Raw genomic sequence first — 22552 nt, 5'->3', positions numbered from 1 at the left:
TTCAAAAAGTTAAATTAGTCGTCTTTGATGGTTTCCATAATGTAACTGGCGACCAAGCCCGATTGTGTAAACGGTAATGATTACTAATCATCGTTAGAATTATAATAATATAAGCATAAAATTATATTTTATACTTTTATCCAATGAAAAATCACTGTCCAACATTGGGTGTCCATAACTGGAGGTTGGGTGTCCATTACTGTGGTTTTAGGACATATTTTACAAATATGCAATTTCATGAAATACTAATAGTTTAAATCGAGCTAGTGTACATTCATCTTAAACGGCAAGATATTCCTACGATTCATACCAACTTTCAATATTCTAACTCAAAAACTGAGCGAGTATCAGCCAAAACAGTTGTAAAAAATCCTTAAGGTGTCCATTACTGGTGCCGTTACGTTACTAGCTTTAAGGGAATTTGCAGTGCCCACTATGGGTATCAAGTTGTAAGTACTATATTATTTTAAGATCATTAATGTACACTTGATGGCAATAAAATATTTGATTTGATTTGATTTGATTAGATTAAAATACTATGTGTAACAAACTGATAAATGTCGTCAAAGATTTGCCTCGCGAGGATAAATGATGCACTATTGGACGAAATGACTTTATCACCACAAGTGACAAGATTTGCTTCTCTTGGGAAACATAAACTAGCAAAACATGAATTGGTTTTCATGGTGAAAGGAATACACACACCCACTCGCATATTATTTTTCAAGTGACATGAACAAAACTGAACTGAAACATTGTTATATGCGAGGTAATAAAGAATTATATAATAATTTGTTTTTTATTTATTGTTGCATGTAGGTAGGTACATAAATAGATTGAACTTAAATTTAGCTGATAAATGTAATAACTGTTGTGTGGTGTAACTACGTCAACGCAAATATGTCTTATATCTTTATTGATTGAAGTTAATAGCCGGATCCCCACCAGACGATCCAACGCGATCCGATCGCGCGATCCAAGGAATCTTACATACTAAACTTCTTGGATCGGGCGATCGGATCGCATTGGATCGTTTGGTGGAGATCCGGCTATTAACTTGTGATAACAATATCTATATATACAGGGTGTTCCAACAGGGCACCCTGTATGTATGTACAATGAGGTTGAGCAATATAAGGAGATGGCGTTGTAGGCTCAGTATGACGTATAGAGTATGACAAAAAACTCCTCCAGATGGCACTCTTTACACAATTGTTTATTTTTTCTCTATGAGCTAAGACTCCGTCTTAGTTTCGTCTATTTATCTTGGCCTAGGTCTACGGATAAGATGTGGCTGCAAAAGTTTGGCTCCGGAAATAACTTCCTAGGTCTGGCATGTAATGCTTGGTATAGAACATTGCGATGCGGTCCTACACTCTGCGCCCCGTCAAAATGTGCGCGAACATTTAAATTACAAACATATAAATAAATACAATAGACTCCAGATTACCACACTCCTACTACCGTCATCATCATACAGTTTAGTGCGGGTTAGGAACGATAAGTAGTTATGTAACTAGATCTGCGAATCCCACACTGGCCCAATAGTAAACAACTGTTGACCTTGTAGGTATTCCGAATTTCGTACGAACGTCGCGTTATACCTGCTTATCTACTATTATGCAGCAGTATAGGTAGGTATGTGATTATATTTTTTTGTATTTATTTTTATCTTTCGGCTGTATATTGCTCTACAAACACCACGCTATTCATTCATTCATTGAGTGTTCACGAGGTGCGGTCCGTGTTTGTGTCGCTTGGAACATTATTTGACTAAAATCTGTAAGTATGATAGTTTTTTATAGACAGAAATTTTATCAGTGCACTAGCTGGCAACAGATAAATTATACCGTACTTACCATCATAGTTATTCATTATATTTGTGCTAAAATGAATCCGCTTGGAAGTAGGAAGAGAAGAGGTACTTACCTATAATAATTATACATTAGGTACATAGTTATTTATCTAGGTGCTGTAAGTAAAGTACTTATACCCAATTACAGGTAATGTATCAGGTACCCTGGTACCTACTTAGCAAGATACCACCTATTAAAGGGTTTGAAATAAGGTATACATATTTAGGTTTATCTAGTTAGTTAAGTACGGAAAATTTAAAAGAAAACTGGTCTCGAAAACTCTAGCTAAAAACTAAGTTTTGGTGCGCTAGCTGGTGGGTTACTCTACCTTGACATAAAACGAACGAGAGATATAGAGTCGTGGTTAGCGGAGCGGCACGGCGGCGGCGCGGCATCGGCAGGGCTCCGAAACTTAGTTCTTCGTAAGCTAGGGTGACCTCCCTGATGCTGAGCTAACCACACGCTATCTCATTGTATGTGATCGAGAGCCAATAAATTATGGTTCCCTGATTATGTCATGTTACACTTATCAGGGTATACTTGCCTGTTTTAGAGTGACTCATAGATAAGTACCAATCTATCTAAATAAATAACATTAGGTATTATCTTAGGGTATTATCAACTATCATCCAAAATCGATGAGTGCTATGATTCAGTAAAAGTCATGCTGACTGTATAAAATTTTCACCCTGCTATCTAATCTTCCAGTTTCGACATAATAATAACATCATGTGGGTAGATTTTATGAATAGAACATTTTAAAAATTCGAACGTAACTAACCTCGTCTCTTGCCTGCCAGCACCATGCCAGCCATAGACCTGTACGAGATGCCCAGCTCGGCCCCGTGCCGCGCCGTACGCCTGACTGCGCGGGCGCTGGGCGTGCCAGTCAACCTGCACCTCGTGGATCTGATGGCTGGAGAGCATCTGAAGCCGGAGTTCACGAAGGTAATGAACTGTTCAGGATGTCTACCATTTGGTGACCACATTCATAAATGCTTAGGGCACATATTAAAGGTGCCGGTGGTGTATAATCAGAACGATGAGTTGGAAAGGTCAGCTTCCGCCATTTTGACGGAAACCGAACCGAACCTATGACTCATCTACATGATGTAAGTATAAATTTTCTTCTTAAAGTGTCTGACACTAGAGGGATAGAGGTTACCACTGTGATGAAAGGATTAGCCAGTCAGATTGGTATCGCAGTCACGTGGTACAGCTGATACGCTACAGAGGATGCTCTTAACTTACATTGTGTATGATCAGTCGTTACAATCCGTACCACATACTATGTGTAATAATTATTATAATATGGTTCTATCATCCCACTTCCAGATCAACCCTCAGCACACGATCCCGACAATCGTGGACGACGGGTTCACTCTCTGGGAGTCCCGCACCATCATGCGCTACCTCGTCAACAAGTACGGCAAGGGGACCTCTCTGTACCCTGAAGAGCCTAAAGCCAGGGCTCTGGTCGACCAGAGACTGGACTTCGATTTGGGCACTCTGTACGATAGATATGCTGTTTACTTTGTGAGTACCTTTTTACTTTCGTTCGGACAGGAAAAGTACCGTGAGACGCCTTTCAGTCCGCTGGTTGGACGCCTAGGCTTATGTCCAGAAGTTGACCTCTATTCTCTTATAATGATAATGAACTAACTCGTTCCTTCGCAGTAGACGAAGTGGGATTTGAGTTTATTACATTAACTTTGAAGATATTTTGAAATCCCTGCATATTTGCACAAGCATATGGAATAGACGAATGGTTGCCGTGGACTTTCATCACCCTAAAAAGTTATATTTTGTGGTGCTCGTTAATTGTATAGTAGAGAACTCAAAAACACAAACTTACCTACCTTTTCAGTACCCCCAAATATTCGGCACTGCCCCTGAAAACCCAGAACTTCTGAAGAAGTTGCACGAGGCTCTGGCCCACCTGAACCATTTCCTGGGGGAGTCCAAGTACGCAGCGGGTCCCAACCTCACCATCGCTGACTTGACCCTCGTGGTCACCGTCTCTACCATCGATCTCTGGGAGATCATTGACTTCAAGCAATACCCCAACATTGACAAGTAAGTTTTTAGTAGAATTCAGGTTATCGATTCCCGAGTTACGGACATTAACTATCTCGGGTGAATATTGAAAATGCTATTCTGGCCATATCGCGAATCATCACGGACTTGCAAATGGGGGTTTTTAGAATAATTCACTTTTAAAAGAAGTTTATTTCTAAAAGTCATCCTAAGCATGCGAAATACAAAATACAATCATCATTACCAAATAAGGCAACATCAATAAAGTTTAAATGGTCGCCTAATGTACCTTCCTATGTTTACATTGCGCACCGCCGACCGAAGCCGGCGTGAGGAATTGTTTACTCGTGGAGTTTAAATATAGGTACTAAGACCTTCACTATGCCAATTTGATGTTGAGGATAAAGATTTTTGTTATTTTGTATTGTAGTTCAGTATAATGTGTCTGGCTGGCTTTTAAGGCTATTTTTAAACTAGATGAGACTGTAGTATCCATTGCATATAAGAATATCCAATGTGTTATTGCCGTCTATTAAGATATCACCTCAATTTATTTTACTTATCGTAGTCACTATCATTTCAGTGAACAACAGACCACCAAAATGGCACCAAAGTGACCATATTGTACACAATAGAGCTGCTCATAAAATCCTACAAGGCTACCTACGTAAACAATTTGATAGTGGCCTAGTAACGGGTTTGCCTACTGGGAACACAGCCTAAAAGCATGTCAATGATGTGCTGACAATTATATTACTAGTCCGCTAGATATTAGATGATACTACAGGGCCTGTTGTCGTGCTTTTAAGCTGGGGCACTAGTTATATTTTTTTGGCTGGGGTGATGGACTGAGTGGACTGACGGTATCAATAAATTTAGCTACATTATACTGATGATTGTATGGAACGTTCCAGATGGTACGAGCACCTGAAGAGCTCAGTGGAGGGCTACGAGGAGGAGAACCTGGCCGGGCTGGGCAAGTTCCGCGCCTTCATCAAGGAGTTTAAGGCGAAGAAGGCCGCAGCCAAGTAGACTGCAGATACGACACAATAGTTTATTTAAGTAACTCTAAGCGCACCTACAGAACACTGCTATTTGACGTCGCAACACTCCCAAAGAAAAAATCTGCGACAGTAATCAAGCATTTGCACTGAAAAACTATGAATACCGTGAAGAATTTTTGCGATGCGACGAAGTCCCAATGCATTGTTGTGTTCGGGCCCTAAGTGCCAATTTCTCCATTGTCGGTTAGAGCATAACCAGGTATTATTGGTTGACTTTTGACACATCTGTCAAAAATTTAGTACGTATGGAGATGACGTATAATTGATAAACCAATACCTGGTTACGATTTAACCGACTATTGTGAAATTGGAGCTAAAGGTTTCGTATATGCATCAGTACGGTCAGCTTCATTAGTAGCTAATCCTTGTCAAACTGACCAACTGAATGTTTGAATGAATAGACAGTTTGTTAGTTTGACACGGTACAAAAGTATAAGTATAGTACACCTAGTAATGAAGTTGACTGTACAGTCAGGCTGCATAAGTAGCTAAACATTTTGTACCTTGTCAATCTGAAACCCAAGAAACCGCTTATCGATTCATTGAAACATTGACGGATCGTCAGCAGTTTGACAAGGTACAGAAGTGTATAGCTACTTATGCAACTGACCGTACGTGGTTAGTCTGGTTAGTGTACCTGCTAGAATTTTGTTCATAATATTTATTTTATGCTATAATTTTCATTACATTCATTTGGTATTATAAAATTTAGTTCCAATAACAATCATTTGCTATACCTACGAACTAAATTTGACAAAATAATAATCCCTGGGATTAGGTATTAAACCTAAAGAATCTAAATATAGGTGGGACAATATTGTTATTATTGTGATTACTAAACATTTTCATGCATTTATTAGGTATTTTTTAATAATAAGAAGCTCTACTACCTCTCTGTGCATTATTTTTTGTAATACTTATACCTAGGTTTTTTTGTTACTGAAATAAGTGATGACGAAAGCTTTGTTTTTTTATGAGATATCTTGTTCGTTTATGGTTTGTCAAAGACCGCATGTTATGATTAATTCACATTTTAAAATACAAAAATATATCAACAAGAAGCTTTTGTTTGTATTAATAATGCTATCCTTTATCTTCGTATGGTTAAATCATCAGGTTTAGGCTACGAACAGAAATATAACTGTTTAAAAATTATGGTGTATACTATACTTATGTAGATCGTATTAGATTGTAAGACCTTCTTTCAATGTATGTTTTAAAACTGTAATAATATGTATGCTGCTGGTGTATCTTTAATAAATAAATAAATAAATAGATAGTACTATGTCATTGCTTCATGTGATGAAACGTTTGAAAGTACCTAATTAACATAATAATTATATACCGAATTAAGTATGTATATTTATTTTTTTATCTATTAACTATATAATTAAAGAAGCTTCCGAAATTTATGTAAATCGTACAGATAATGTGCATTTCGCTTTTCATTCTTTCAGAGCTTGTCAGCTGTCGGGCCCGTTTTTTTAATCGAATGTTTCGGTCTAGTATTTTATATGAAGCGTAATACGATAGTATTACTAAATTGGCGCTAAGTGACGATCGCACAGTGAAACAGTACCACAAACGTCGGTACATAGCTGTAACATGACATGAAAACAAAACGAAGAGCTGAGAGCTTTCTCCGGTTTAAGGGTCTGCAATAGGGAATCGAGGGTTGGCATTGTCATAGAATTATGTAGTAAATGATGCTCTACAGCCTTGAAAAAAATCACACGGGTAGTTGAAGAGTCTAGCTAGGTGCTGAATGATTCGAATTCAAGTAAATGATTATGGATCACTGGAAATAAAATTCAGAATATGACGAAAAACCAGAAAATCACACTCCCGTATTGTAACAACTTTGTCGTAATTATTAAGAATTTTCATATGATTTTTATCATATTATAAAGTTAAAGGCTTGGACTAGGCGCTAAATACCTTGTTTTTTAATAAACACACACTTATTTTGTGTAAATTAATCCCAAACTTGAGCAATTTTTTTCCCTCAAATCTTCATACAAATATCTATGGCGGCTTTCTGTGTTATAAAATCATAAACACAAGTGACGTTTGACTCAGTTGGCCGCTGGCCTCCAAAGAAGGGTCACGTCGGTTTAGGCAGCACTGACAGCTCGCGATCTTATCGTGTACAGATACAAAATCACTGCACATTGGTTGTCATTGCACTTTTTCAACTTTTATGACACCAACATAATTTGATTTGAAATTGAGGAAGCATAATTCTTCCAGTATATTCAATACATTAAATTAAATTAGATAGTGTGCAATATTCTCGTACAGTCTCGTAAAGGTCTGATGAGGAGCAGGAATATAGCGAATGGATCTAAGTGATAACAATACGCACGAACATTAGATAGATAGATAGATAGAATATTCTTTATTTGTACACACACACATAAAAGAAACTTACATAACTTAAATACTATAAACTATGTACAAAAATGGCGGTCTTATCGCTTAAAGCGATTTTTTCAAGACAACCTTAGGGTGGAAGGATATTTTGATTAAAGAGGGGTCAAGTGTACTAAAGAATAATAAAGGAAACATTAAAATAATTATTTAGTTATTATATAAGTCCCTACAAACTAAGTCTATAAACTTACATGTATTTATACTTATATACCTAAAATAATAATATATATTTTATAATAGACTACATAGACCTACATAAATATAATAATCAGATTTAATAGGATATCTATATGTAAGTCTGAAATAATATAGGTAATAAGAGCTCCGAAAACAAGACAACATGTGCAGTTAAATACTAAGATAGTGTTCCTTCAGCATTCTTTTGAATGAAGCCAATGATGGTGCTTTACGGATGTCTAATGGGAGATCATTCCATAAAGTGATCGCCTGTAAAGTAAAGGAGTTACTATAATTAGGTTAGGGATCAAAAATACAGTCTCTTGGTGCTGGTTGAGGTATGGTCTCGTGAGGATCTGATGAGGGCAGTAACACGGTGGTGGCTCAATTTTATTTCAAAGATGTTAATAGCTAAAAGCATCGAGTTTAGGCTATTAAGTATGTTTTTCAGAGAGAGAGAAAGAGATTTTATTTTTCCTCTGGATGTGTTAGGTTTACTGGGTTTATTAAGTTCATTCTGTTAATGGCATCAAGTTGTTATGTGTTCATAAGTAATAATTATTTATTAACAAAATGCTGTTGGTTCTCCACGAAAATGTAAAAATAAAAATAAAATAAATAAAAATAAATTCGTAACGTAAAATTGTCAATGACGGAATTTCTTCTATAGACAGTAGCCACAAAAAAAAACAAACGATAGATGGCGTGATTTGAAGATAAAGAAAAGAAACACATACTTATACAAAACAACAGAGAAAAAAAAGGATACACATCAAAATAACTGGAAAAAATATAAGCCCCAATTTACTTGTGTGGGACAGGGAGTACCATAATATTTTTTTTGGGGTACTCCCCATCTATGCGAAATATCAGCTTGATATCTTTACCAGTTTCTGAGAAAAAGGGCGGTGACAGACAGTCAGTCAGACAGACGGACAACAAAGAGATCCTATAACGGTTGCTTTTTTTCTTTTGACGTTCGAAACCCTAAAATTAAGTAAAAATATTATGCTGCTACCAAAAAATGTACTTAAAGGTATTGAAAAAGCGGTATACAGGGTTATTGGTAAGTAGACCTGATCCTTTCAGGAGGTGATAGAGGAAGGCATTTCCAGTCGATTGTACCCTATAATGCATTATCCGAAACTTAACCATTTCTAAGATATTTAATATTTAAAGATTTTTTGAATTTTTGCCAAAATTTCATGTTTAAAACCGAAAATAAAAAAAACTAGCCATATTTCAATACTTTTTTTGTTTGTTTTGAACTAGTAACATCTTAATAAACTTATTAAAATAATCAAATGTGCATTATTTGACTTTAATTAGACACAATACCTCAAAATACATAAACATTTTTTAAAAATATTCAAAACCTAAAAAGAAATAAGTTAAATTAAAAAATTTCATACAACAATTTTTTGTGCACTTCAGCTTAAAACATTGTCAACTTATAAGCTTTCAAATGAGATATTTCAATATCAAATCGATTTAGGTATCACCAAGATATGGCCAAAACAAACAGAAAAAGTGGACAAAATTCAACAGAAAAACTAACAAAATTAGCGCAATTTAAAGGTAAAAAGTGTGATGGTTTTCAGTCCTGTTCACTTTAGTATGGAAACCCCTGTTGAGTTTTCTTGACAAGTCCCAATGTTAATGGAAAGTATCGTAGGCGGGGACCAGCAGAGGGTTCACCATTTAGCTGAATGTTACTTAGAAAACGGCCTTGAGTGGCGGTCAAGTTGTTCCCCGCCTGCGATACTTTCCATTAACATTGGGACTTGTTTTCATGTTTTTAGCGTACAGTCGGGTTTTTCGTTTGTTTATAATTGTATTTTTTTATTTGTAACTTTTTAGTTGTTTTTATTTTATGAAATTTTACGTCAGTAGTTCATGATCATTTTTTATTTCAATAATTTTGGTGTTGTTATTTAAATACCTTCAATATGCATATTTTTGTAATGTGAAAATCAAGCCCTTTCATTTGATACCTTACACGGCAAAGTTGAATAATTATTTTTTCGATCATCACGTTATGTCCTCTAGAGGGCGCTATGTACATTTTAATGGAACGTCACATAGCCTATCCTCCTGACACCTGGCGTGCTATGAGTAGGACATTGAAAAAATATATAATATATAGTTTAAAAATACCTATATTAAAAGTTTTATGGAGTATCCCTGTTATTCCTTTAAAGTTTTATAAAGTACCTATCCCTTAAACAATTTGTTCTTTGACAAAGTGACAAAACAGTTCAGTACTTAAAATTTTATTTTCTTTAAAATTTAAGAACAGTGCATACATTTATACCTCTCGGGGTCAGGAGGCTATAACCATCGCGCCATCAATACGCTTCTAACAATACCTCAGGCCTTGGTCTCCTATTTACGCCGTAGGTCGCGTCCAGCGTCACGCCGTAGGCTGCGTCACGATGCTCACTATAGAAATGTACTGATGCGGTCTCCCTCACACGCCGACGTTGACGCGTAGATGTTATGAGCATCGTGATGCGGCCTACGGCGGTGACACTTGACGCGACCTACGGAGTAAATAGGAGACCCGGGCCTCATACATCAAAATAGAAACTTTGTTGGACATGTGACTTTTTACCATGGAAAACGAATATTTTTTTTCGCGAATTTGCAAATCTCGTAGAACAAAAGTTGTCCAGAATGACTCCTTGAGTCATCCCCTTTTAGCCCTTTTGCGACACTATGTATTTACTTTGCTTTGTCATCGGGGTTCAGTTGGCTGGAGGATGCCCGAAACTTATTATCTACACTTTAATACTTGTAGTTACCTTTCTACAAGTAAATACCACATTTGTTTGAGAAAGCTAATCGGGTTCCGAGTATAGAGTAAAGTGGCACCCCTATTAATTTCTACTCTTTCCTGGTGCCTACCAGTGTAAGTAAGAATTATACTTACTTACCCTAAAATCACCCAAAATGTACTTGAACATAATTGTCAATAAAGTTGGCGAGTAAAAGTTTATCGACCCACTGTGCAAACTTACATGTGTGCGTGTCACTGCGTGTGCTGTGTGAAGAGCATTGAAAACCCAAAATTGGCGCGGCACGTCACCCTGTACGGGCCCTCTAGGTATACATATACTATGTGAACATGTTTTGGTCCGGAACCAAACCTTATACTTACATACAAACATACTGCCTAGGTCTGGAATGTAGGTATGTAAGCATAAGGGCGGGTATTTGGAATGGAAAGCTCATAAAAACAACGATTCTTGTAAGTATTACAAGTAAGTATGAACAATAAACTTCATAGTGCCACACTGCTACTATCGATTTCACCATCATAGCGCCTATCTATGGTGTCATTTTGTGTAGGGTTCGGACTTCGTTTATTAGGTTACGAAAAACGGAACCCTTCATGCGCGAGTCCGACTCACACTTAGGCGATTTTTTAAAATAATTTAGTTTTAATAATCTTAATGCACCATCGCGCCAACTCCGGCCCAACAGCAATCAACTTTTGACCTTGTAACTCGAATTCGTCACGTTCGTATACCATTAGATTATGTAGGAATGTAGGTAGGTATGTGCCTATAGTTATATTTAATTTGATCTCTCGGCTGGATGGCACAAACACGCTATTGCCGCTATTCATTCATTCGTTGAGTGTTCAAGAGGTGCGGTCTGTGTTTGTGTTGTTTGGAATATTATTTGACTAAAATCTGTAAGTTTCAATTTTATGGAGTATTTTTTTTAACAGTGCTCTAGCTGAGAGCTAATGTATCATACCGTCCGCGTCCTATTCACCACCTAGCCTTTGACCTTATTTAGGGCCCGGTTTTTACATATTTATTATTTACGTTTTTAATTAGGTAAGTAGATTCAGGTAAGTACCATACAAGATACCTACCACCTGTGTCACTAAAGAAATAGAAATAGAATAGAAATAGTTTATTTGCACGAAAAGTGGTACAGTACTTATAGGTGTTTAAAGAGTTTACATTTTAATAATTATGGGTTCCTCACAATTATTATTCACATGCAAAAATTTGTCACAAAGCGATACACTATATTTCATGTTAATTTTAATGTTATCTTAATGCGTAAATCTTTAAGCGTTTGAAACAAGCTAATTAACTACGATAAATGTATAAGTAGTTTTATTTGTTTTGTTTGACCAGGGAACAGTAAAATCTAGTCAAGATTATAAAAACACACATCTTCAATACTCGTACCTAACTGAGTCGTAGTAAGTAGTCAGTAGAGTGGGATTGATTTATATTGACAATATAGTCCCGTTTCGGGACATCTTCAGCAGTTGGATAAAAAATATGTGATAACTAGCACTGGGAGAGGTCCTACTAAAACGCACGAGAAAGCAAGCAAGTACCTGCCTACCTAATACGTTATGGAAAAGAACATTTTGTAATTACATACTTCATTTTCAATGGCTGTATGTTATGTACCTACACCGACTACCCATGGAAATTTTATTAAAATATGGATAAGTTAGTACGTATACCGGACCAAATAGGCTTTCTAGTAAGCAGATATGATTTTTGAAAGAAACCTTAAAGTTGGCCACTTTCCAAATGCATCTCCAATAGATACCTACATACCTATCTGATGATAACTCATACCTAACTTAAGCCTTTGAAAAAAAAGTTGGAAACCAAGGTTTCCCAATGAATTCAGAGTTTATTTTGGATTAGGTTGGGAACTTACACCATGTAGTACGGTACCAGAGTGCAATTATAGCTTACATAAACGTAGATTCGGAGGTTCTGATTATTGTCCGCTATCATCAAAATCATCAAAAAGACACTTGCGCAATCTTATCTACGAGTGGTAATTATGGTGCTATAGAAACAGTACTGTGTTATCTATACAATAAAGTGTCTGATAAAGCTGTAATTAGCGACAGCTACATGAAAACAATAGATTATTGCAATAAACGAACACACAAGATAACAAGTTTGAGAAGGAACTCAAAATTTAAACCGTTTCCGAACATCGAAGCAAAAGCCCGACTTTTTGTTTTACTTTGGGGTTCTTTTGGCCTTCAGTTGAGATAGAATTTATAAAAGAACAATTTTTAAAATTTGAATCTTGTTATTCTTTTTAACTGTAACTGTGTTGGTTGCCAGCACCATGCCTGCCATAGAGTTGTACGAGATGCAGGGCTCGGCCCCGTGCCGCGCCGTGCGGCTGACTGCTCGCGCGCTGGGGAAGCCACTCACGGTCCACCACCTCGACCTGATGGCTGGAGAGCATCTGAAGCCGGAGTTCGTGAAGGTAAGGAACTGTTGAGAATACCCACCGTACCTGCCGGCTTTTTATAATTGGAACGACGACGAGGAGGCCGCCAAAGGCCAGCGACGAAACTTCAATGCAGACGTTTTTCATTTCTGTGCGGACCGAACCAAACCTGAGACTCATCAGCTATGTGTCGTCTTGTTAGCGTATTTGACCTAGAGGGAGTAGAGTTTATATCACCGTGATGAGAGGATTAGTCGGTCAGATTAATATCAATCGCTGACTGCTCAGCGTGCATATGACGCCAATCTTGCATGCTCCTTTCGCGTTTCCCGCAAAGTTTCTGCACTACTCACTTTTGTTAGGAATTATAAATCAGGCTTATTTATTCAATCCTACATTAATATATGGTGTCGAATTCCAGATCAACCCTCAGCACACGATCCCGACAATAGTGGACGACGGGTTCGCTCTCTGGGAGTCTCGCACCATCATGCGCTACCTCGTCAACAAGTATTCTAAGGGTTCCTCCCTGTACCCTGAAGAGCCTAAAGCCAGGGCTCTGGTCGACCAGAGACTGGACTTCGATTTGGGCACCCTGTACGCCAAATACGCTGTATACTTTGTGAGTATCTTTACCTTCAAAAGTACCATCAAAGCTATCAAAACCGCTGGACATAACATACACTTATCTAGGTCTAAGAGGTACAGTAGTAAACTACTGGTGACTGAAAATAATAATGAGACCCCGATCATACATTCGCTATACCTTGACGGTTTAGATGCGACTAGTTGAAGATATGACCCTTTTGGTGGTGCTGGCTAAATTGCTTCAAAGAACTCAAAGAACTATTCCCATTTTCAGTACCCCCAAGTATTCGGCACTGCCCCTGAAAACGCAGAAGATCTGAAGAAGTTGAACGAGGCTCTGGCCCACCTGAACACTTTCCTGGGAGAGTCCAAGTACGCGGCTGGACCCAACCTCACCATCGCTGACTTTTCCCTCGTAGCCACCATCTCTACCATTGATGTCAGCGATATTGTTGACTTGAAGCAGTATCCCAACATTGTCAAGTAAGGTTTTTTAACAATTATCTAATTTAACGGTATTAAAAGTATCGTATCATATGATTCTTGTATACATGTGCTGTCGCACTCTGGTTAGTCAGCGATTGTCCCTAAATTTACTCTGCTTCTACGTCTGCTTGTCAGCGTATCGGCTTAGTAAGCCGAGTGTGTACAGTTTTATACTTATTTTTGCCTTTGCCTAGTAACGCATAACGGGCTGACAGTTTGCCTTCTGGGCACGCAGCCTAAAACCATGTCTAAGGATGTCCTGGCATTTATGTATCGAGCCCCTATAGATGATACTACAGGGGAAGCTGGTGACGGTCTATCAATAAAGTAACCTCTCTACATTATACTGATTGTATGGAACATTCCAGATGGTACGAGCACCTCCAGAGCTCGGTGGAGGGCTACGAGGAGGAGAACCTGGCTGGACTGGAGAACTTCCGCTCATTCATCAAGGAGTTCAAAGCGAAGAAGGCCGCAGCCAAGTAGACTGCAGATACGGCACAATAATTTAAGTAACTCTAACGGAGAGACCTCTTTGGTGCGATGGTCTACGTTTAATCGCGATGTCCCAAAGGAACCCGGTTATAAAAAAAATATGGCTACGCGCCAAAGGGGCCTCGCCCTAAAGGTGTCGTATGCGTTAGTATGGTCAGCTTCATTAGTAGCAATATACAAACTGAATGTTTGAATGAATAGGTTAGTTTGACAAGGTACAGAAGTGTAAGTACTTATATAGCTACTAATGAACCTGACTGTACGTGGTTATAGTGTACCTGCTTAGTATTTTATTTACGATTCTGTATGTAACAACGTTACCCCAATGCAATGGTATTTGCAATAATTATAATGCATTTAATAGGCATTTTTGAAAAATAATAATGTACTATTACTACTCATACCTCTCTATGCAGTATTTTTTTAAAGTAATTATGTAATTGCATAATATATTTTCAAATACAAAAATATATCGACACGAAAGCGTTGTTTTTTATTTTCTTATCCTTTATCTTCTTATGGTTAATTGATATAAGGTTACATTTAATAATAGGTTTAAATCATGATGTAGTATTGTTTCATTGCTTTGTGTGATGAAACATGTGAAAGTAACATATGTTTATCTACTTAGGTACATAAGCTACCGATATTTAGGTAAATCATATATACAGGGTAGTCATTTCACTTAATAAAATTTAGCTTGAGAAATATTACTACCCTCAGTTCCTACCTATCGAGTCCGATGTTTATGGGATGTTCCAGTGGTAGAGTATTATCTTATATGAAGCTACCCACACCTGTCGGACACTGATTTTAATATAAAATACTCATCCGATAAAAAATTGGGCCTGAGTGACATCGCTGTTATGTCACTGCTTTTTCATCCTTAGATATTGCTTGTCTAGATACATCATTTTACAAGAATCTTAAGGCTCACATATAAAATTAAAGATAAGATAAAGATAAAAATTCATTTATTTAGCAATTGAATTATAAATTTGTATATTTATTATAATGTTGTTGTATATTTTTTTCGTATGTAATAAATAAATAAAAGGACCTAAATTAAAATGAAAAATGGTGTATGTTCCTACCTCTGATCTACCTACACATGTTACCATAAATATGAAATTACAGCACTCCGTATATTCGGAGGCGTCACGCCGAGAACTTAAATGACACCTGAAATATTATAGCACTGAAATTAGATCTAGCGACAACATAATGTGACAAATTACAAGTTTTACAAGTGACAACACAACGCCTCCAGACAAATATTGTGTGTGGAATAAATTTAATGTACCTTCACGGAATACAGAGTTAATACAACATCGGAGGGAGTGACACCACCGCAGTGGCTTAGCCAAAACGTAAGATGGTATTGAATTACAGATATATAACATGTTAATGTCTAGGTATATCACAAGTCAAATATATTTTTTAGTGAAAGCTTTGATAGCTTGTACTTATTCCATACAAGTTTTAAGTCCAGTTTAAAGTCCTTCCTTTTGCTGTGTTAGGCATAAAGCCACACAATTAAAATATTTAATGAAATTGAAAGTTCCTTTCTGCAACTTAGCATTTTTACCACAACTACCGTAACAGAGTACTGTAACGATCCGGACAATGATTTATCCCACCAGAAAATGGAGGAAAACCTGGCCATATCCGTGTTCAGGCCTCACCTGAAGGTGCTCCGTACCAGCGGTTTGTTCCAGCTGGACCCGCGGACCACTCCTCGGTCCACCTTCCTGCTGCACCAGGCCTTCATGAGGTTCTCTCTGCTGGTGCCGCTGGTGTACGCCTCTCAGGAGGTCGTGTATATGTACCAGGTAATCAGAGTTGCGAAGAGTTAGTGGAGGGCGTTAGGTTGGATTTATGTGGATTACAATGATTGTGTAGTGGATTGATTATTAGTTGTATCTTCTTAACTCACTTAAATGGGTGTTACGTGCATTTTCACTTTCTTAGCAGTGCGACAAAGAAAGTTAAAAAAATTGTAATCTGTAGGTCATAATTATGGTTTAGCAAAACACAAGGAAAAAACTTTAGGGTGTAGAACCGCAAAGCATAGTGTGATATCGCACTAAGATTGCAGCATATTAAAATATACCATTATAGACTCCAGCGAAACAATGCCAAAAGATGGTGTAACTAAAATAAAAGACTAACCACAACTATCAGTGGTCGAAGGAGATCGTTAAGTATATGAAGGTGGTGATAATGGTGAAACTGTTCTAGGTGCGCAGTGACACGGACAAAGTGATAGATTCCATGTACCTGTTCCTGTCATTTGTGGCCAGCGTCTACAAGCAGGTGATCCTGTGGCTCTACGCGGATGAGGTTGAAGGCCTCATGGACATTGTTAAAGGTACCACATAATAATTGTATTAAATATAGTGTCTAAATGGATCTATAAGTAATCGTGTAAGAAAGTAGTGATTAAATAGTTAAGTAAATAGGCTGTGACTCTTAAAGATAGCTTAAATTTTCCCCCTCAAACCTCTGAAAACAAAAAAATATTAGAAGTTTTCACCTTTTTGGAAGACCTCATTAAATCCCGCAGGTCCACTCTTCAACCGAGACGACGAGCGACAAAAGATGATCCTCCGTGACTTAGCCAGGCGCGCCAAGTTCATACACAATTGGGCGTTCGGCCTGACCCAGGTCACGTGTGTGCTCTGGACCCTCAAGTCCATGGTGATGCATCTCAGCGGCAGTGAGTTGGACTTCGCTATCTGGCTGCCCTTTGACCACAACCACCGGACCTAGTGAGTGACTAGTATTCTTGGACCTGTCCTGGACTGGTTGTCTACACATTTTAAATTAAAATCAATAATTAAGTTAGTAATTTTTTACCTTACAAATGTTTGAGTTTTGGATAAGGCATTGGATAGTTAAATGCCTTCCTCTACAACCCATACAAAATATTGTAAGTATCGGATAATTACCTAATCACCCTATATACATATTTTTGTGCCTTTTCCAATGACCAAAGAATTCATTGACATTTCAGAATTTTAGAAAATTGTTCAATTTCAAAAGCATGCCTGCCTATGTATTTATGGAATGAAATACCAGTAGCTCTGTATGTAAATGTAAAATTTTCAATTTTCAGTTTCTACTTTGTGCTTTTCTATTACTGGCTGGTAACATCGTGGCTGGGGTGCAACGACTGCAATGCAGACCTGTTTGCTTCTGCCCTCCTCGCACAGTGCATGTATCAACTCAGTTATTTGAGGCAAGTCTGCTCACGCCGTGGATTTTGCAGAAAGACCTATTTCCTATATTAGTAGCATAGTAGGTACCTGCTACTCCGGGGTATCCATTTTATGAAGCGTCAAAGGAGGTTTCCGAAATTTTCATTAGATAAGTTCCCGTAGTTTTATCAGTAGTTTTCAGTTTCAATACGTAGATCATTAGTCCTGAAAAAGAAAAGATTAACCGTTTAGTTACTAGTCTGGTCTCACAGACCAACGCGAATATACCTAACTGTTTTTTTTTTCGCTGTGATGTGATTGTTTTGTATAGCAAGCAGTGTGCGTCTATTTACCTTTTCTACACAATGTACACATCCATGCGTCTGCCCTGGGGCATGCAAAAACATTTCAGCAGGCAGTGGGGTGAGTCTGTGAGGATGTGAGTGTGTGTGGTGTAGGAACATATATATTGGTAACGATATAGGGGCACGAATGGAGCCTCCCCGAGTAACGTATCAACTGTGCTTTATTGATATTTTTTTGTTATTAATATACCTACTACCTAAAAAGAAGAAACTAGAAAAAAAATACATTAATGTTATTTTAAATATCTTATTATTCGCAATGAAAATCATACTGTTAACCTGGGGTGAACTTCTAATTATAGTCCCTAGGGCTATTAGCGCCCACGCTACGCTCAGGCTCCAAACCCTGCCTTGGGGACTAAATAACTGGGTAACAGTATACCTACTATTGTCACAGCTTGCCATGCGCCCCACATACCTACAATAATTCGGTCCAGTCCAGTATTGTTGACATAATCATGGTGTATTCCAGGATTGATCTAGAGACACTAGTTGAGACGAGCAAGGAGAAAGCACTAAAGGAAGGTCGAGTTTTTCATGATGTGTTCCAAGAAAAGTTCAAGATGCTCTTGCTGCATTATAATGAAATTATAAGGTTTGTGGTCATGTAATGTTTAGTGTCAGGCAGTCGGCTATGAAAGGAACGGAAGTTCCGATTTTATTTTGTAACTTAGGTACAAGAAACAGGGACACACGTCGTAAGAAAGAACTAAAGCTATTTATTTGATATGGTCTTTACTATGTATTTAACTCGTTGAGTTTTCAGCAAAAAAACCTATTTTTTTCAGGTTAGCCAAGGGCATGGAATATATTTTTGGTGGTTCCATTTTTTGCCTTTTCTTGGTGACTGGCTGGATTTTTTGCACAAGCACATACAGATGTGTGAATGTAAGTTTAGTATTAGTATCGCGCAATACCCATTACTAAATTTTTTATACATAGTTACCTGATTACCTAAGTTATTTACTAGAATTAGAATCGATTTTATCTGTTTTCAGATTAATCCAATGTCTATTGATTTCGCATCCATGGTCTCATACATGATTTGTGTGTTGATAGAAATAGCTCTTTACTGCTACTTTGGGAATGGACTCTCCTATGAAGTAAGTGACTATCTCCAGTCTATTTTTCTCATCATTTGCCTCCACTATGCCGAGAAGAATCCGAAAGCGGTAGTGTGATGAGTTGTTACCCTCCTCATTCGACCAAACTAGGCAGAGCCTGTGATATGGGTATCAGACCGCTGATATATCTACACAGATACCTAGATAGATAAATATTATATAGGTACTTATTCCCCAAGACTCGGAGGGTACAAATATCTGACTTTTAAATAACATCTACACGATCGGGAATCGAACCGGCGGCGACCTTCGACATAACAGTCAGGGTCACCGCTACACCATTCGGCCGTCTATTCTATTCTATTCTATTCTCTATGGGGGTGTAAGTACCTGCACCTGGCTCTCTCGAGTGGAACCTTTGTGCATATCCCCAAGGTCTAAACTGCCTTCCTAAGCTTGGACCATTTCCCACCACGCTGGTCCACTACGGATTGGTGGGTTCACATATCTAGATGTGCTAAATCTAGATATGCAGGTTTCCTCACGATGTTTTCCTTCACCGTAAGAGCGATGGTATACACTGTACTTAAGTTAAAAGAACTCATTGGTACATGTCAGCGCCGGGATTCGAACCCGCATCTCTTGCGTGAGAAGCGGGCGCTTACCCGACTGAGCTACCACCGCTCCATTCGGTCGTCAATTCTGGCGGCCCTACACCCGGAGCCGGACTGCTCATCACTTATTCCCTAATTCCCCACTAGAGCGAGCAACCGCTACACCATTCGGTCGTCAATTCTGGCAACCCTACACCCTTTGGGTAAAACCTCACTGCTAATCCCTTATTCCACCAGAGCGAGCAACTCCTCTACTCCGCCTACAACATGGACTGGCTGCAACTGGACACTCGACACCGGCGCTCGCTGCTCATCTTCATGGAGCGCGTGAAGAGGCCTGTGCACACCATGGCCGGCACCATCATACCGCTGTCTGCAGGCACCTTCTTGTCGGTAAACCTTCTTGTCGAAAATCCATATCCGTCAATCCTAAGCATATACATCATATAGATAAGTTTCTTGACGCATGCATAATCTAAGCATCTGCCGCTACACGGGTTCGTTATCGACGTAGGTAAACGTCACTATATCGCCATGTACCCTAAATACGGCGCTGTGATTGGTGGAACGATAACATTCCTAGTAGGGTTTCTGATTTGTCGACCTGTTTTCGTTCTCGAGCTTCGAGAATTCTCGAGCCCAAATTCTCGAGTCTTCTCGAGTCTCGAGCCTTTCTAAGAAGACCTTTAGGAAAAAGCATTAATTTAAATTAAAAAATCTCCTTTTTTTACTTTTTCAACTTAATCACAAAGAAAATACTCTACTTATACTCATAATTAGCTGTCTAGCTAGGTACTAGTACAAGGTGGGCCAAATTAAGGTAATCACCCTATTGGAAGTTGCTCTCATTTGTGCAAATGGCCGCCAATTTCAAATCAGTTTTTATATTGGTGGACTAGACAAATGCAGAATACAAGTTCAGAAGCTGTGGAGAGTGATATACTCCCCAAGAATGCGGAATAATTGTGTTCATTCAGTTTTCGGGTCGCCTTTTTTTTCGTTTTATCTGTAATTTTTCCCTGCAATATCGCCCGATTTAACCATTTCAGACAGTTTTTCTGAGGTTTTTTGAAGTAAGTTTATGTGAATAAGCTCCTGTCTCTGGAAGCCCTTAAGGACAACATTCGACACGAGTGCGAGAATCTCTCGCCCGAAGTTTTCGCTGAACAGTCATGAGAAATACCATGGAACGAGCCCTTATGGCAATAAATGTGACAGCGCCCATTTGGCCGATATCATCTTCTCGACTTTACCAATAAAATTGTAAATGTTTAAATAAACATACGCTGAGTTGCAGAAAGGAACTTTAAGCTAATGATGACCTTAAATGTATACCTGCCTTGCTTTGACAGTATACGGACAGAAAGAGACAGACAAAGATTTAATGCTGACATTAACTTAAAGTTCCTTTCTGCAACTCAGCGATAATCAAAAATCGAAGTTTTTCATTTAGAAGAAAATGAGAGCCAAACAACATCGGATGACTTCTTTTGGTCCACCTGAACTAAGAAACAGTACGTAACTATTACTACGTTATCTTTTAATCATTCACTGGTATTATCAGTACAGCACTGGGTTAAATGGAGATGAAACATATGAATAAATCATAATACACGCGCATGGTATGCGTGTGTGTTGTTTAGCAGCGCAAGAAAATTCGAATTGAATATTCTTAATTTTTATCTCAAGGCTCGAGAAATTCTCGAATCTTCAGATTTTTTTCTCGTCTCGAACCAAGCCGAATTTCTCGAATCTTCTCGAGCTCGAGAATTCTCGAGCAGAAACCCTAATTCCTAGTGAATACATAAATAAATACAGTTTGTTTTGCATTTATAGTTCCAGATGATATTTTTTGTTTCAGATTCTTCGATCTTCGTACACTTTCTATGCCGTTTTGAAGACTACTAGCGTTTCAGAACACATATAAAACTACTTAATTTGATTTAAAATGCATACGTACAAAATGACATATAAAAGTGCTCTTATATACTTATTTGACTATCCGAGTTTTTCACAGTCGGATAAAAAAAAAACAGTATTATATACAGTATTATAATTATTTAAGCCTCTGTCCAGTAGAACGAAAGCACCTAGGTAAAATAATATAAAAATAGATGACTTGATAACCTTGTATTATTCTTACCTCTAACCCTCTTCCCAAAATTAATACAGTGTTGGACCTGGCCTGTTTGGGCATAGACCTGTCACGAAAGACTACTACAGATGCAGTCATCCTAATATCTAAGCTGTTAATTCTACATATTTAAGCTAATAATATTAATCAATGTGAGAACGAAACCCATTATCAGCTTAACAATTTAACGCATTATTAGCAACTTATTACACGCTGTAATTAGCTTACTGAGGTAATATCTGTACATTATTAATCCGTCAATTAGATTAATTCTATAGAACATACTCTAGCTAACTTAGATTTACGAATTCATATAAGTATGTATATACGATTGTGTATTTCTATACATGATTATAAATTTTCTATATATATTATAAATTTTGTTGGTTTGTACTTAGAATGTTTTATGTCGTTTTTACTCTTCTAGAATTAAGGAAAACAGATAGCTACTTAGTTCCACTGGATCTAGAAAAATCAAACAATCCAACTACCTGCTTTTACCTGAATCACTACGGGAAAAATAGACAAAGCGGGGCTCACGGGAAAAACTTATAAGTACCTATTGAAATAATAATGTGAATTTATACTTACATACATATCTTAAAAAGTATATTTAGCAACTAATTGCTACTAATTGAGTCATTACAGATTTTAATGTATTATTGGCAAATTAGGTCTTGGATCCCCATTGAAAGCCTAAAGAGTTATCCACGCAAAGTCACAGAAGCCACTCGGTTCTGAAAAAAATATCTCTATCCTGTTAGTAATAACATTCGCTTCGACACACAACTTCAAGGATATTGT

The 22552-nt window shown here is 37.8% G+C and overlaps 3 protein-coding genes across 4 annotated transcripts; all 3 read left to right on the top strand.

Annotated features, from left to right (window-relative positions):
* The first annotated feature begins 1635 nt into the window (after positions 1–1635).
* LOC105389537 (glutathione S-transferase 1-like) lies at positions 1636–6018 on the top strand. Its single transcript, XM_011560667.3, has 5 exons — positions 1636–1782; positions 2657–2804; positions 3192–3392; positions 3724–3932; positions 4808–6018. Exons 2-5 carry the CDS (start codon positions 2661–2663, stop codon positions 4923–4925), a joined length of 672 nt encoding a protein of 223 aa, XP_011558969.2. The 5' UTR covers positions 1636–1782; positions 2657–2660; the 3' UTR covers positions 4926–6018.
* Positions 6019–11126: 5108 nt separating this feature from the next.
* Positions 11127–14816, top strand: LOC105389539 (glutathione S-transferase 1-1). The gene is made up of 5 exons (XM_011560668.3): positions 11127–11267; positions 12691–12838; positions 13224–13424; positions 13665–13873; positions 14245–14816. Exons 2-5 carry the CDS (start codon positions 12695–12697, stop codon positions 14360–14362), a joined length of 672 nt encoding a protein of 223 aa, XP_011558970.2. The 5' UTR covers positions 11127–11267; positions 12691–12694; the 3' UTR covers positions 14363–14816.
* Positions 14817–15430: 614 nt separating this feature from the next.
* Positions 15431–21803, top strand: LOC105380751 (odorant receptor 94a). 2 transcript variants are annotated; one of them, XM_048621904.1, is made up of 10 exons: positions 15431–15741; positions 16015–16203; positions 16613–16742; positions 16938–17142; positions 17490–17612; positions 18409–18531; positions 18725–18824; positions 18935–19039; positions 19852–20007; positions 21476–21803. In XM_048621904.1, exons 2-10 carry the CDS (start codon positions 16018–16020, stop codon positions 21539–21541), a joined length of 1194 nt encoding a protein of 397 aa, XP_048477861.1. In that variant the 5' UTR covers positions 15431–15741; positions 16015–16017; the 3' UTR covers positions 21542–21803. The 2 variants fall into 2 exon arrangements, with proteins under 2 accessions (XP_048477861.1, XP_048477860.1); XM_048621903.1 differs by having other exon boundaries at positions 15431–15749.
* The last annotated feature ends 749 nt before the right edge of the window (positions 21804–22552 follow it).

This window comes from Plutella xylostella, chromosome 6, assembly GCF_932276165.1.
Source record: "Plutella xylostella chromosome 6, ilPluXylo3.1, whole genome shotgun sequence".
Classification (NCBI taxonomy): Eukaryota; Metazoa; Arthropoda; class Insecta; order Lepidoptera; family Plutellidae; genus Plutella; species Plutella xylostella.
The sequence above is the reverse complement of the archived record's forward strand: the minus strand, read 5'-3'. Positions and strand labels throughout refer to the sequence as shown.